This window comes from Pocillopora verrucosa, chromosome 11 (assembly GCF_036669915.1).
Source record: "Pocillopora verrucosa isolate sample1 chromosome 11, ASM3666991v2, whole genome shotgun sequence".
Lineage (NCBI taxonomy): Eukaryota > Metazoa > Cnidaria > Anthozoa > Scleractinia > Pocilloporidae > Pocillopora > Pocillopora verrucosa.
Genome location: NC_089322.1, coordinates 10300488 through 10314342, shown reverse-complemented (window position 1 = coordinate 10314342; position 13855 = coordinate 10300488). Strand labels below are relative to the sequence as shown.

General features: G+C 40.0%; 1 protein-coding gene, 1 long non-coding RNA gene and 1 pseudogene across 2 annotated transcripts; 1 reads left to right on the top strand and 2 right to left on the bottom strand.

Annotated features, from left to right (window-relative positions):
* The first annotated feature begins 2871 nt into the window (after positions 1-2871).
* On the top strand, positions 2872-3789 carry LOC131768656 (uncharacterized). Its single transcript, XR_010719168.1, has 3 exons — positions 2872-3169; positions 3470-3531; positions 3776-3789. It is a non-coding gene; the product is annotated as an uncharacterized lncRNA (long non-coding RNA).
* Positions 3790-6571: 2782 nt separating this feature from the next.
* LOC131795899 (uncharacterized) lies at positions 6572-8880 on the bottom strand. Its single transcript, XM_066174540.1, has 3 exons — positions 8787-8880; positions 7354-7545; positions 6572-7189 (listed from the first exon to the last, which is right to left on the bottom strand). The coding sequence occupies exons 2-3, from the start codon at positions 7434-7436 to the stop codon at positions 7069-7071; spliced, it is 204 nt and encodes a 67-aa protein (XP_066030637.1). The 5' UTR covers positions 7437-7545; positions 8787-8880; the 3' UTR covers positions 6572-7068.
* Positions 8881-10272: 1392 nt separating this feature from the next.
* On the bottom strand, positions 10273-13441 carry LOC136284148 (uncharacterized; annotated as a pseudogene).
* Between the last annotated feature and the right edge of the window lie 414 nt (positions 13442-13855).

Sequence of the window (13855 nt, the reverse complement as noted above, 5' to 3'; positions counted from 1 at the left end):
GTGCTTTTAAAGATATCAGATATTTTTTCCATGGAAACATTTGATTGAATGTTTGAATTCAGTTTTGTCAAATGAAATAAAAATCGATTTTTTAGGTCTCTGAAGGTAGGAAGTAACCTTAAACTCACGATTCACAGCAAATTAAACATTCATTTGTCGTTTCACGGATAGTAATTTTACAAAATCACGCTTCACGACCACTTTGAAAATCACAATTCACGACAAAAAAGTTAGCAGTTTCATATTTCACGGGGAGAACAAGAGCCGATCACGAGTCACGAAAATGCCCTTTACCGCATTCACAAAACCATTTGAAATACACATTCTTAAAACGATTGAAAAAGCGAGTAAGAGCTTGAATTGTAAAAGACACAAACTTTGCGGTAGCTTACGGGAGCAGCTTGTTTTCTAACCTCTCTGTCTTGAACAGGATCTGAACTTGTCCGGGTATGAATAGGTCAGGGTTTGAAACTCTTCGTTGCACCCCTATACCCCTCACCCTGGACACTTGTCTACATGGCTGTGTCCGACACCGCTGCATCAATAGGCTCTCGGCCAAGACCCCTAAAAATTGTGTTCATTTCAGCCCTTCCCTTAATGGAACGTAAAAATGTCTCTGCACGGATGAGATCTCTGGGGTTGAGTTGTTATGCTTTTTAGACCGTAGACCTTATTTACATTATTTTAAACAAAAATGAAAACTTGTACCATACTGGTAACTCTGTTTGGCGTGCATGAACATTAAATCAATCTTAAAGGCTTTCGAGTTTTCTCGTTCTCAGAGGAACCGTCCTGTCTGGCTTATCAATCAATTTTCCTGCGCTATTGCGTGTTTTTCTTTTTCTACACCTGTATGCAAAAGTGTCCTTTGCCCGTTAGCGGAGCGACTTTTCTCTTTCATTTGCGGAAGCTTTACCCGCGCCGATGCATTTCATTTTCACTTGATAGTATGAATTCCGTACGATCAACTTCTCATAAAATTCAGAAATGTACTCTGTTTTTTTCGGGTCCTGCAAGGAAGGCATTAACAGAGGCATTTTCTCTAATAATTTTTTTGCCACTTACAGAGGGTCCACCCTTACGCGAGCAGGCGGCAGAACCGCGTAAGCAGTTCCTCCCAGAGAGCACAGAGAGTCCCAGAAAATAGTAATATATTCTCACAAGGGCTACCCACAAACAAAGCCTCAAGGATGTTATAAGATATGGGAAAGGCCAGCCCGAGGCGGAAGTGAGTAGGTAGCTACCTGGAGCGTAGGCGCTATCATGGCTGCGGGAAGGAGGGAGGGGCGCACTTAGCTAAACCTCCTCAAACGCCGTGGAAAGGACTTTTGAGGTTATAAAGGACTGACCGCACCGGAATAAGATTATATAGCCAAAAAACGTGTAAAAGATTGCATAACCATTCTCATGCTAAAATCCCAGGGGTTTGGAGTCACGTAACATGCTGAAATTCACCATTGTTCGAAGGGATCCCTGGTGAGAATAGAGGTAACTGATGATTACACATTTTCTTCTACATACGGAGGCCCTTTTGCATGACCTGGATAGTTTGCAATTGACCCAATACCGAAAGAGATGTGTTGGCCATGGTTTGGAAAGATAAATTGAATCTCTCGTAAATTTCCACCAACGAGGCCAAGAAACTAAAAGTCTTGCGATTTATCACTTAGCTCTCTCAAAATAAGTAGTAGGCACGGATGCGTTTCTCAAAACCCGGAAGACATATCGGTTCCGAGAGCGATTATTTTAATTCATTTTCTTTCAAGTGGCGCTGTAGATTTTAGTCCTGTGTAAACAAGCCCATCTTCTCAATCAAGTAAGTATGGTACTTTTAAGTTTTCACAAACACCAAAAATTGACTACATGAGAAAAGAAATAGCTTTACGTAACTAGTAAGTTATCAGGACTTCTGGAACACTGGTCCCAGGGCCTACAAGCCAGGTATTCTGAGCTTGTTAACTTGAACTCTCCTTTCAGCCGGAAAAAGAACAAAGCAACAGCATCCTATGTTTAACATTTTGAGGAGGTTTTAAAAAGTCTTGAAGCAGTATTGATAAATATTCCTCACCCCTTTTTGTCATTTAGTAGGACTGACTTTGTGCATTCGATTGTTCACAGTATTTGTTGTCATCTCCAAGTTATCGGAATATCAACTTCCTCACGAGCTAATTCACGTAAACATTCACATCTTTCTACGGTGGCTGTAGTTTCATAGGTTAATTGGAGTACTGTTGAGAGAAAATAATGCATTTTTAATTCGGTGCACTACTGTCACTAGTCCTTCCACTAAGTGTAACCACAAACATTACAAATATCTTTAAAATCATACCTAAGTTCATTTGCATGCAGTATTGACCTTCTTTCTGTAGGAAAAATGACTACTCAACTCCATTAGGATGACTTTTTTGATCTGTTAGAGGATGAAAACAGGACATTAATTAAAAGCAATGTTTACAACTTAATGCAATTACAACTTATTAAAACAACACTACAATTTTTAACAGAAAAAACCATTACCAGAACTTTTTTTTGCCTCGCTGGGCGTGATAAGCTCACCCATCGCTAGAAATCAAGGACATTTCGAGCCCGCTAGCAATTATCAGCGGTAAATCGTATTACACTCCGGAACAATAGAATATCAAGAGAATTCAATATGGCGGCGATCACGGCTCGATCTGCAAAGAAGCGTGTTCTGTACCATGGCTTATACAATTTGAGCACCGCAGACCTTCTATTTGATGAAAAGAAAAGAAAAGAAGACCTGCAAATAAATCTTTGGGATTTTTCGAGGCAGAGCGATGACATGATGTCAGAATTTTGATTTGCTTTAATTAAATTTTCGCGCCAAGACTACTGAATTTGCATTCAACGCCTGGCATATTTTTATTCCGAAAAGGACCTGAGGACTAATTTACTTCCCTGCAAGAATATAAACAATTATGGCCGACGATTTGAAGATCAGCGTTGCTCGTGCTTAACTATTTCAGTCATAGTTTTCAACGTGGCGTCTCGTCACTTAACATGGAAAATATGGGATATTTTGGCGCGTTGGGAAGTTTTTTTGATGGGAGGAAATGGCAATTTTACAGGATATTTGGACGCTTCGAACTCTGTAGCAGTCAATTCGATCGAGAGCAGTTGACTTTATTGATGCTTTTTCCTGTAATAGGTGAGTGTTTGGGATGGAGAACGACGGATTTTGAAGAACTGTATGGCGACCTAGGTCAATGAACAATGACAAAAGAACTGGCTCGGGAAGTAAGTGGTTTTTATTTATCGAGTCCCTGTGAGGTTTGATGAATAGCAGAATCAGTACTAAATATGTCTATCCCACTGCGCGGGATGCGAGCCCATATGGAAACGTGTCGGGTTTGTGTTTTGCTGGTGACGTTTTTGCGACTATTTCTGGGTAAAATATTGAGCCTTCTGCGAATACTTAATTTTTTCCTTTGGAATAATTTGTTTGTAGGGTGAAACAAGGCCTGCAGAAACATCCGACGATGATCTGCCGCTAGCATTTGGAGAGAGGAGGTAAGTAGAAGTGGTCACCCCACTCGCATGGTGGTTATCGTTCCCACGCTTTTAGAAAGTACTAAAAGTTGTTTTCGGTATTTCACGTAGTTAGAAATTCCTTTTGTACGCACTGTTAGCTTTAATTACGTTTAAGATATCAGTGACTTTATACTTTATATTAATATCATATATGGGGCATTAACATGGGGCATTGTGCTAAGGCTGAAGGTGGCTTTTTACACCAGTATAATCAATATTTCAGAGAGGAAGAACGAGTTAACCCCAGCAGAACTGCCAGATCAGCCTCCTGGTGGCACTGAGCAGAATTCACTGGAACTGCCAGAACAGCCTCCTCTTGGTACTGAACAGGCTTCAATAAGTCTTGGCGAAGCAGCTGCCAATAAAGAGTGAGTTTCTTAGCCATGTTAAAATTACCCGTGGAGGTTGATTATTTAGGAGGCGCTGAAGAGTTTCTCAAGTGCGTCTAAGGGAATGAAACGCCAATCCTGTATCGTTTTCTATGGACTAACCGTGTGTACATCCATTATACACTGCTGCTGCCGTCATACACTAATTTACAGTTTATTGTAACATCATGAACATTGCATGAAAACTTCTACCATCCCGCTAAAAGCCCCCCTCAAATAGTTGTTCCTTGCTATCTGCCTAGGGAACCTGTCCCGTACGAGGAGCATATGAGAAATGCATCAGAGGAAACATTAAAAGCTATGTAAGTACAAATTGATAGAGTTATCCTTGGTACATTCTGCTTGATTGTCTTTTCCGTACCCTACAGTGTAGTTGGTGTTAGTGTGTATGAACGTTTGCTGTGATATCGTTTTAAGGGAAGGAACGTGGAAATTAGGCGTCCGTCCAATGATATAATGTGCTAAGCACAACCTTTTATGTGCAGAGATGCGTTAGTTGATTTTACTACTTTGACTTTGGCTCTCAACTATTCGTGTAAGAAGCTAAATACAATCGGGCCGACTGCTCGTTAGTTGACCGGTTTAACGCATGTGTCACCGCATACTTTTGGGAATTATTTAAATTTCACGGGCGTTACGCCTCTTTGATCATTTCAAATTTATTTCAGGGCTACTTGTGACGAGCCTGTTACACAACTCTTAGGGGAGTTCAGGCGAAGGTTACAGCGAGGGCGAATGCTTGACCTTCAAAACGACTCTGAACTGTGTGAGGGAAAGACCACGGAGATATTTGTCTCTCGTTACCGCCTCTTCGATGATGCAATGGAAAAGATATCGAGGGATGATCCGCCAGCGATTGATTTCAGTGTACCTTTAGAGGTGATCTTCACCGGCGAGGGCTCTCAAGATTATGGTGGAAATTTTTGGGCATGGTGATGCGCGAAATACGTGACAAGCTCTTCAAGGAAGAAGGAGAAGGCTACGTTTTTTTTTTGAGAAAAAAGAAGCATTGGACAGGAAACAGTATTATGGAGCTGGCCTCTTTTTTGGTAAATATGCAAAGCCTATTTAGACACCTACGTAATTTTCACTTGGGCACACAAGAATTTAAATTTACCTTTTTATTGCAGGTTTCAGTTTGTTGCAAGGTGGTCCTTTGCTTACTTTCCTTGCTGAAGACCAGCTTCAGCGAATCTTCACAAAAGATGATTTGACTAATCTGGGGGAAGCGGAAACCCAATTTCGGGTAGGACTCGAGAGATTCAGACTCGTTTAGGTAAGCTTTCAAGGTGACCGGTTGTAACTGACGGTCTTCACCCTTTACTTAGGCAAGAAAACCAAATTCAATTATGACTACAGTCTCTAACAATTTTACATAGATTCCATGAATCTTGCTTTTCTATTAATCTGTTAGCTCCTTCATGGGAAACCGAGTCTTTCATTCCTCTTCAGAAAGACAACAGTGCTGCCTATGACATACCCCCAAACTGGTGAAACTGCTGGACCCTATTTTTTCCGACGAAGCGACTAATCGAAGACAGCGGGAAGAAAAAACATACAGACTCTTCCTGAATTACTTGAAAGAGGTGTAAGGTAACTGTCGTTTCTTTTGTCTGGTCTAAGAAACATCATCGCTAGCTAGACAAATGTAACTTTGCTTTTCGCCAATCGAAATTTCCACAGAGCGCGTAAAAAAGAATCGGGATTTAGAGCTTTATGACAGCACTGCTATTATTGTGTTTTTCTCTTTTTAGCTGGAAGAAGGTTAGATGGCAATATATCTCTCCATTGTATTTTAAAGTTCGTCACTGGATACGAGAACGAGCCTGTTCTGAGTTTCCAAATGAAGCCCATTATTTGTTTTGATACGAATATGCCATCTTGCCTTCCTATGGGCAACACTTGTATTAGCAGGCTGACTTTGCCGATAGGTGAGAATGTATCAATGACCAAGGAAGAAGTGTTCTCTTTCTTTGACTACGCATTCGCAAATGATTACTTTGGCCGTCTCCAATTAAAACTACTGATTTCTGATTGACTCTCTTTGACAAGGTGTTTTTTTATTTATAAGTTGAATTTAGTTTACAGTAGCACTGTAGAGGCGAAAATTCTGAAATGGGCCTGAGATGAACGAAATGAAAATACATTGAAAAGAGCAAAGTTTATGTGTTAATGATGCCAAATACTCATCCAACTCGATACAAAAGAAAAGCGAGGGACGTTTATTGCGCAATTTTTAAAGCCGTTACGTTTTAACCTATTATACTGTTTAAAAGTCCCAATTGATACATTTCCCATGGATCTTCGCCTTGGACTTCTGACATGCTTGCCTCAAAAATCGTATACGAATCAGCATCTAACGGACACCGTGTTAGGGGGACAACAACCTCATTCTGTAGTGCATCATCTGTGCTGTCATGAAAGTAAGCCGTAGGATCCACACTGTATCCCTCCAAGTCCCTCTGAAATATAGTTGAAAGGAGATTTAAATACCGCAAAACACTGGTTATGACTGCCTTAAATTAACTTTGCAAGCAAGGAATCTTGGCATCGTTTCGATCATCATCTGTATTTAAATTGAAGGGGTGGTTAATTAAAACTCAATTTTTAGTGCAGGCCACTTGAGATTGTTCACCTGTGTGGCTTTAATGCCTGGGGAACTGTGTCTGTCATATGCATTATTGCGTTTACCTGAATAAGGCTTTGAAAGTAATCTGATGCCACAATACCACTTTCTTCTGCAATTTCTTGCATCCCTAGTATGAACAGTAGTAAAGGACTTTTGTTTCCTGCAGTACGTATTTTGCGATTATTCCAGGATAGCACAAATTTTGAAAGGACCTCGTTGATTATTGAGAGATAAGTGAAGTGAAGGCAAAATAGATGCTCTTCGTTGTCAAGATCGAGCTGACCGCATGCTTCGAGAGAAAGGAAAAGGTCGTAAAATGAGGACAGGACTAACTTGTACACATCACGCCAGAGTCTTTCTATACGCGAGTTGTGCTCACTTCGTCCGGTGATGTAACTCCCTCTTCTGGGCCCTCTCGCTATATGGCTCAACATGTAGTGTGCCACGTCTCTGTTTTCAACTCCCATGTCGCCCCTGACTCGTGATGGCAATCCCCATTCAGGACACCGCACCCTCAAAGAGACGCAAGACTGTGTCAGACGTGTCATTCGTATCGCACCTAAGGTAAACGACGGAGCGACTGTAACCGTCAATACAGTCGTGAACCACGAATCGCCATCTACGAAGAGAAGGAATAGAGTGGCAAACCGAAAGTATATGTTGATAACTTGTGAAGGGGAGAGGGGGGGGGAGGTTGCTCCTAAAACAAATGGTGCAAAGTTATTGACACCTGAATTATAACAACAAATATGTCATCAAAATAGTGAGATAGGTGACAGCTACCGTATCAGTTTGTGATTCCCGTCCATATGCCAGAGGGCCAGTGGGGAAAGTACGTTATACACGTGTCTACGGATGGCATTCATAGACCTTAGCCTCCTACCAATGTGATCGACTCTCTTTATGGCACTCCTTAGTCTCCACCTCTGCACACGTGCACCTTGGGAAACAAGGTAACCCTCGATTGTTTGCAACCTGTCAACAAAAATAAGAGTTTTAATTTCAAGCACCCTGTGACACAGTAGTGAAGCCAATGCCACTTGTCGGTGCTTTCTTGAATTCTCTGTTTAAAGGATACAAAGTGTGTTTCTGATATGCAAACGTTTGTGTTAACACTGCGGCGGGGCTTAAAAGCTCTTGCCTGTAAGTTGATTACGTTTTGAATGGAAGTTTTCTTTGCTTAGCCCTAAAGGCAAGAAGAGAAACGTCACAAGTCACGCAACTATAGTCAATGTATCTAGTTTGTACCGAACTCAGTCTGTAGCAATAATAATAATAATAATAATAATGATAATCGCAAAAATTAATAGTTGAGGTAAAGAATGTAAAAATAAATAAAAATATAAATAAATACGTCTACTGAAACAAACGACGAAACAGCCAGGTGTCCTGTCAATTGTCTGAATTATGCAATAGTTTTTATACAGCAAGTTGCGACCGTAACAGATCGAACGGTAAAACTCGACCTAGATTTGGACAATTACGTACAACTACGCGCATTACGGTGTCCGCATTAGCCTTCCTTAATACGTGATGACTACGAAATGGGAAAGAGCGCAGGGAAGATAGGTATGTATGCGCGCTAAACCAACTCAGTAAAAAATATTACTGTGGCAAACACTATTTTTAGAACGCGAAAAAAAACCTTTAACTGATTCCGATCCAGACATGTAATTTACCTTTGATCGACAAAATAAAAATAGATCTTACTTTTACTATCACTGCACTCAGGAAAAATTACTAAACAAAGCAATATAATGTACACTTCTTTAAAATAATAAATATAAACAGTCTTCTCTCAGCTTACTCTTATCGTCCGGCACACCAATTAAAGCATTCCGATATCACTTTGATTGAAAAATGTCAAAACAGATCAAGGATATCAGTTTTCGTACCATGGCGTCCAGGGCACACACAAAATTCAACTTCTCATGTACTCCTCCAGTGTTCAAAGAGCCGTTGAAGTTGAACCCTCGTTGAAAAGTAAGCGTGAGTCAGAGAAAGAAAAGAGAGCTCGACAGTCGACATTTAATGCACGTCATAACACTACTTAATACTATACACATATTCAGGCCCACCAACACGTGCAAACTGTGGTAAACCGGGAGGCTGGCAAACCGTGGTGGAATTCAGTCTTGTTGCTATTTTAATTGACGCTTTCATGAACGACAACGAATAAATACAATATCGGCGGGGAAAAAAGAGAAGAGACTTACCGAATTGGCTCTGCTTTACGGCAAAGCTAAGTGAAGACTATTCAATACAGCGACTACGCCATGTGATGGTTTCGCGGCAGTCTTCACATTCGATGACGTCATGCCCCCAGCAGATCGCTGTTCCGGTTTCTGTTTTTGGTGGTTTCGGCGAGATAGCCTTGGCGGCCGTCACCACCAAAAATACAAGGATGTCATATAGATCAGCAATTCAAAGATGGCTTAAGGATCAGCTGCAGGATAGCATAGCTAATAAGGGAATGGCATGGCCTTCACGTCACGCTACAAGCAAGCTCGACGATTCGCCACAACATCGAAAGATTTCAAGTAATACTAAGCAATTTAATGTTCAGATAGAGCGTCTCATGTTCTGCAAAGCTATTCGACCTAACGCTACACTATTTGTGTTTATGCTGTACCATTCTACATTACGCTAAGCCATTTCACGCAACGCTACATCATTTTTGTGTACACTGTACCATGCGACATTACGCTAAGCCACTTGACGCAACGCTACACTGTTTGCATGTACGCTGTACCATTCGACATTACGCTGAGCCAATTTCACGCAGCGCTGCACCACATGTGTGTACGCTGTACCATTCTACATTAAGCTGAGCCATTTCACGCAACGCTACACCGTTTGTGCGTGCGCTGTGCTACTCGACGTTAATCTGAGCCATTTGACGCAACGCTACACCGTTTGAGTACTGTATTGCACATGAGTGCTAAGCTATTCTTAATTGATTTACTCCATTTCACAATTATATGTTCCAACTCGACATGGGCAACTAGACCGTTTATCATTTGGCTAAATTATCCATTTTTACGGTGTTCTGTTTCACGAGGGAAGACTAAACCGTCTATAATTTGGCCATGCCATTCCTTTATTAGCTATTCTATCCTGCAGCTGATCCTTACACCGTTTTTGTATTTGCTGATCTATTTGACATCCTTGTATTTTTGGTGGTGACGGCCGCCCATAGTTTTCATTAGTTAGTGGTTGGATGATTTTAAATTTTATGTCAATGTTTGACAATAATATTAACAGAAAAATATTCAGTTTTTTGTTGTGGGCTTTCAACTGAAACAAAGGCATCATTTCACTTTTACGTTTTAGAATGTACTTATGAACTGTGACTGTATCTTGTCAAGGTCACATTTTGTTTCCCTTTGAACTGGAAAGCATACTACTTGTTTATACGGAATCTGCTTGCTCATAAAAGATGGAAGCTGGAACCTTAAGTGGAATCTTTTTAGGAGATCACAGTTAAATCTTATCCAAAAAATATGCTAATTGTATGAAATTATTGGATATTTACTTATTATTTAGCTGAACTTTAGAAATACAGTCGAACATTCTTATTACCACAATTTTCTTTAAAGCAATTAGGAATTTCTCCTGTGGAAAGATACCTACTATTTCTAATACGAAGATCCCTTTACTTTTTGATGTAGGGATCACTGTAAATGCCTGTGTGCGATATTTTTATAAGTACACATTCCTTGTTATTTGTGCAATAGCAATTGTTTGTTGCCCCTCCAGCTCAAGTTTAGTTGTAGCAAACCTGGAAAATACCCTCTGAATTGGCAAAAACGATGCTGTCCCCTCCTGGAAGGAATTTATTTTTGTAGATTTAATTGGGTTTGCAAAATAAGATTCCTTATGGGCTAAAAAACCATCTTAAACAAGAAAAGTAGTGCGTGACATGTTCCTCTCCTAGCTTGAATGAATGTGTAAAATAATACTGAACGATGCCTGGAGATAAAAAACGCGTCTTGAAGGACTTTTTCATTCTTTGCTGGCCAAAATGCTAGTATCCTCTTGTTTGTATTTTGGACCCATACGTAGGTAACCATATTTTAAACGAGCCAAATTTATATATAGTTTCTGTGAGTTAACTTGCTTCAATTCGCCCCTCAAAGTACAACACTCTGTAGACGGCGGTCAGTAATTTCAAATCAACGGTATCAAAAGAAACAAGCTTGTAACATGGCGAAACATTAATCTCCGATTTATTCAACAAGTTTATTCCACGTAGTGGCACATTTGTTGCAATATAAGAAAATTCATAGATCGTAAGCCAGTCGGAAGGTGAAACATCAGGTGAACGAAATTTAAAATCTCCTTTAAACTGGTTTTGTAGTTTCATGTCCTTTGGGAATCTTAGTATGAATTTTCTCATGATTTGGAGTTCGACAGATCTCTTGTTTGTTGTTATACTGCCTAGTATTCCACTAAATCGTTCAAAGCTAAAACACCAAAAGCTAGTAACTGGTCCGTGGTCGAGAATAACCTCTTTCAAATGGTTGTGCATGTGCATATTTGGGGTAATGGCATTTTTTCCATATAGAGTCTCCACTGACTTGCAAAATTGAAGAATCAATCCATCGACAATGTCAAGTTCTGTTTTTGTAGTAGCAGACTTGCAAAAAATATCTACATACAAACACAAATGTCTGCCCGCACCGGAAATGTTCCTCTGGTAGAATACTTTGAAGGCAGAAATTAGAATAAGTGAGTGTCCAGTTCTTCCACTGCTCTGCTGCATATGAACCACAATTCCTCGTTATCCTCATCGGTAATCGTCCAATGTCACTAGGAACCTCAAATGATTTTATTCTTTCCTCGATTTCGTTCAGTTGGCTGGGCGAAAAAAGTTTTGAGTATGTCCATAGTTTGAACATTCTTTTGACAGTTCCGAGAAAGAGTTTGTGCATAGGATCAACCGTGCAAAATCTAATAACATCAAGGTAATCGAGTCGCAGTAAAATGCTATATTAGGTGATTCCACTTTGTTGCCCCAGCAAATTTCGTCGCGCTTTTGTTTTGCACTGAGTAATGGCTATTCGACGATGTTCTTCATTTGTGCGAGGTTTCCATAAGCTTCTTTTGAATTCAGAGTAATCTCTTTTTCCCCAAAACCACCTAAAAACTTCAACGTGCCAAGTTGAGCTGAATGCCCCTTGAATCCACAGATCTTTCTCGTCGTAGGAACGTCAGTATATACACACAAAACGGCATCACGAAACATTAGAGCAAATCTACTAAGGCTAGCTTTGATCTTGACCCCTTTCCACAAGGCTTTCAACTCATCCACAGCTGGCTCAAGAAATTTATTTCAATCTTTGGGTTCTCTCCTCAATGAAGGAACAACGCCTACAAAAACGATATTCTCCCATTTGAACCGTTCAGACCTAGGTAGATTTAAAATTGCCAAGTAAAACACTCCGACGGAATAATCCTTACAGTGTTCATCGGCTGGAAAAAGTGAAAGGTCAATATAAACCCATAATTTCGTGGTTTACTCAAGAAAGGGGAATCACTGACGTTCTGGAATTCTTTCCATAGATTTCCATCAAAAAAAAAGCTAAGGTATTTGATTCCACTTTTCGTTTTCTCCACACTTCGCAATTTATGGGAAAGTCTTTTCTCAAGACCAACTTCTCCAGCTCGTCTATGATGCTGTTGCTGCAGTAGTACTTGGTGGGGTAGAAGCAAGTTTTTCCATTATGAAGAGTAACCTTTGTCACGAGTGGCATTACAAGTTAGTTTTCTTCCTCTGGAGTAATGAGTGTCGCCACATTTTTTTGCCACCTGTCGATTGTTTATCATCGAAATTCAGGAGTCGTACTTATACAGTTTTGTACACTTTGGACAAACCACAATCTTATTGAAATCATCTCTATCAACATTTAAGAATTGCCTCAAAAGGTAAAAGGATCCAGAAAGGCTCATCATTAATTTCTCAAAAGCCTCATCGGAAATTTCTAAGCCAAGAACCCCTGGCCACGAGACAAAGAAATTGAGCAACCAAGCGAGACCATTATCGCTCTAGGGCCCATTTGTTCGAAGGCCGACTAGCGCTAACTCAGGAGTAAATTGTAATCCAGGTTTCTTTATTCCTTTGTTCAAAAACCTTTTAGAGACAATTTTCCCTATTCTCGTTAGAACATCCAGTGATTAAATTGCAAGCAAAAAGATTTGAACTGCATTTTCTTTTAAAGCTTTCAGACCTGAAATCAAATTTCAGACTAACTCTGGGTTATCTATAACAACCCAGGCCAGGTGGCAAGTCGCCTACCAGATTAGCAGAAAATAAACGAACCAAAAAATTAATGAATTTTGGCGGCCTTGAGCTTCCGGAAGACAAAATTTGCTATTCCTGGCCTATGCAAGTGTTGGCTAATTTGTCATGCATTTCCTATTGACAGTTCAGATTACAATAAGACTATCTTTAGTGTGTCAATTAATGATGTCAAAACAGCGGGACTTATTTAATTCTCACCATAAAGTTAAATTAAATGTATATTGATTAAACACCCTCTTTTGTGCAAAAAAAAGAGACTACTCAAAGGATGCTGAAAAATTTGCATTATTAAAGTTCAACGTATGTTCAAGTAAAGATTCATGAAAGATAATTGTTAGCTTTTGGACTTTTCGGTTTACAACGAAAGACGCCTAAAGCTTAAGTCAACCTTTAAGGATGCTTTAGGTTTTGCCTAAAGGCACCGAATAAGAGCATTCATTTGTTGAAAGTAAATATCGTGTCAAAACTGTCTTAAAACACTAGTCAGGGCCGTAGCCAGACTTCAGAACAAGACGAGGTAAGTTTCGGGCGCCGAAGGCGCGAGTCACTAGGGGGGTCTGGGGTCATGCTCCCCCAGAAAATTTTGAAACCTAGAGGCTCAGAAATGCTCTTTCAAGCATTTCCCGTGGCATTTTTCTTCAGAAAAATCAATCTTGGAACCAAAATCAAGACGAGGCAATTGTATTGAGTATTATACAGAGTGAATATCTTTCTCATGTAAACTTATATATCCGCTCTGTTGTATATCCTTATCACCCAAACTTCGATATATATTTATTTCATTAAAAGGCTCGCTAATTAGATTAACTTTATGAATACGTAAGCAATTTAAGCAATTTTGTGCTGTCGTGTTCCAGATGCGCAATGTGTATGAAGATTCGACTTGTTTGTCAGTTCTAGGTCTGGGAGAAAGGAAACATATTTTCTTGTCGCTGATTCCAAGAAGTGCACTCTTGAACATCATTACAATGAACTCTACTG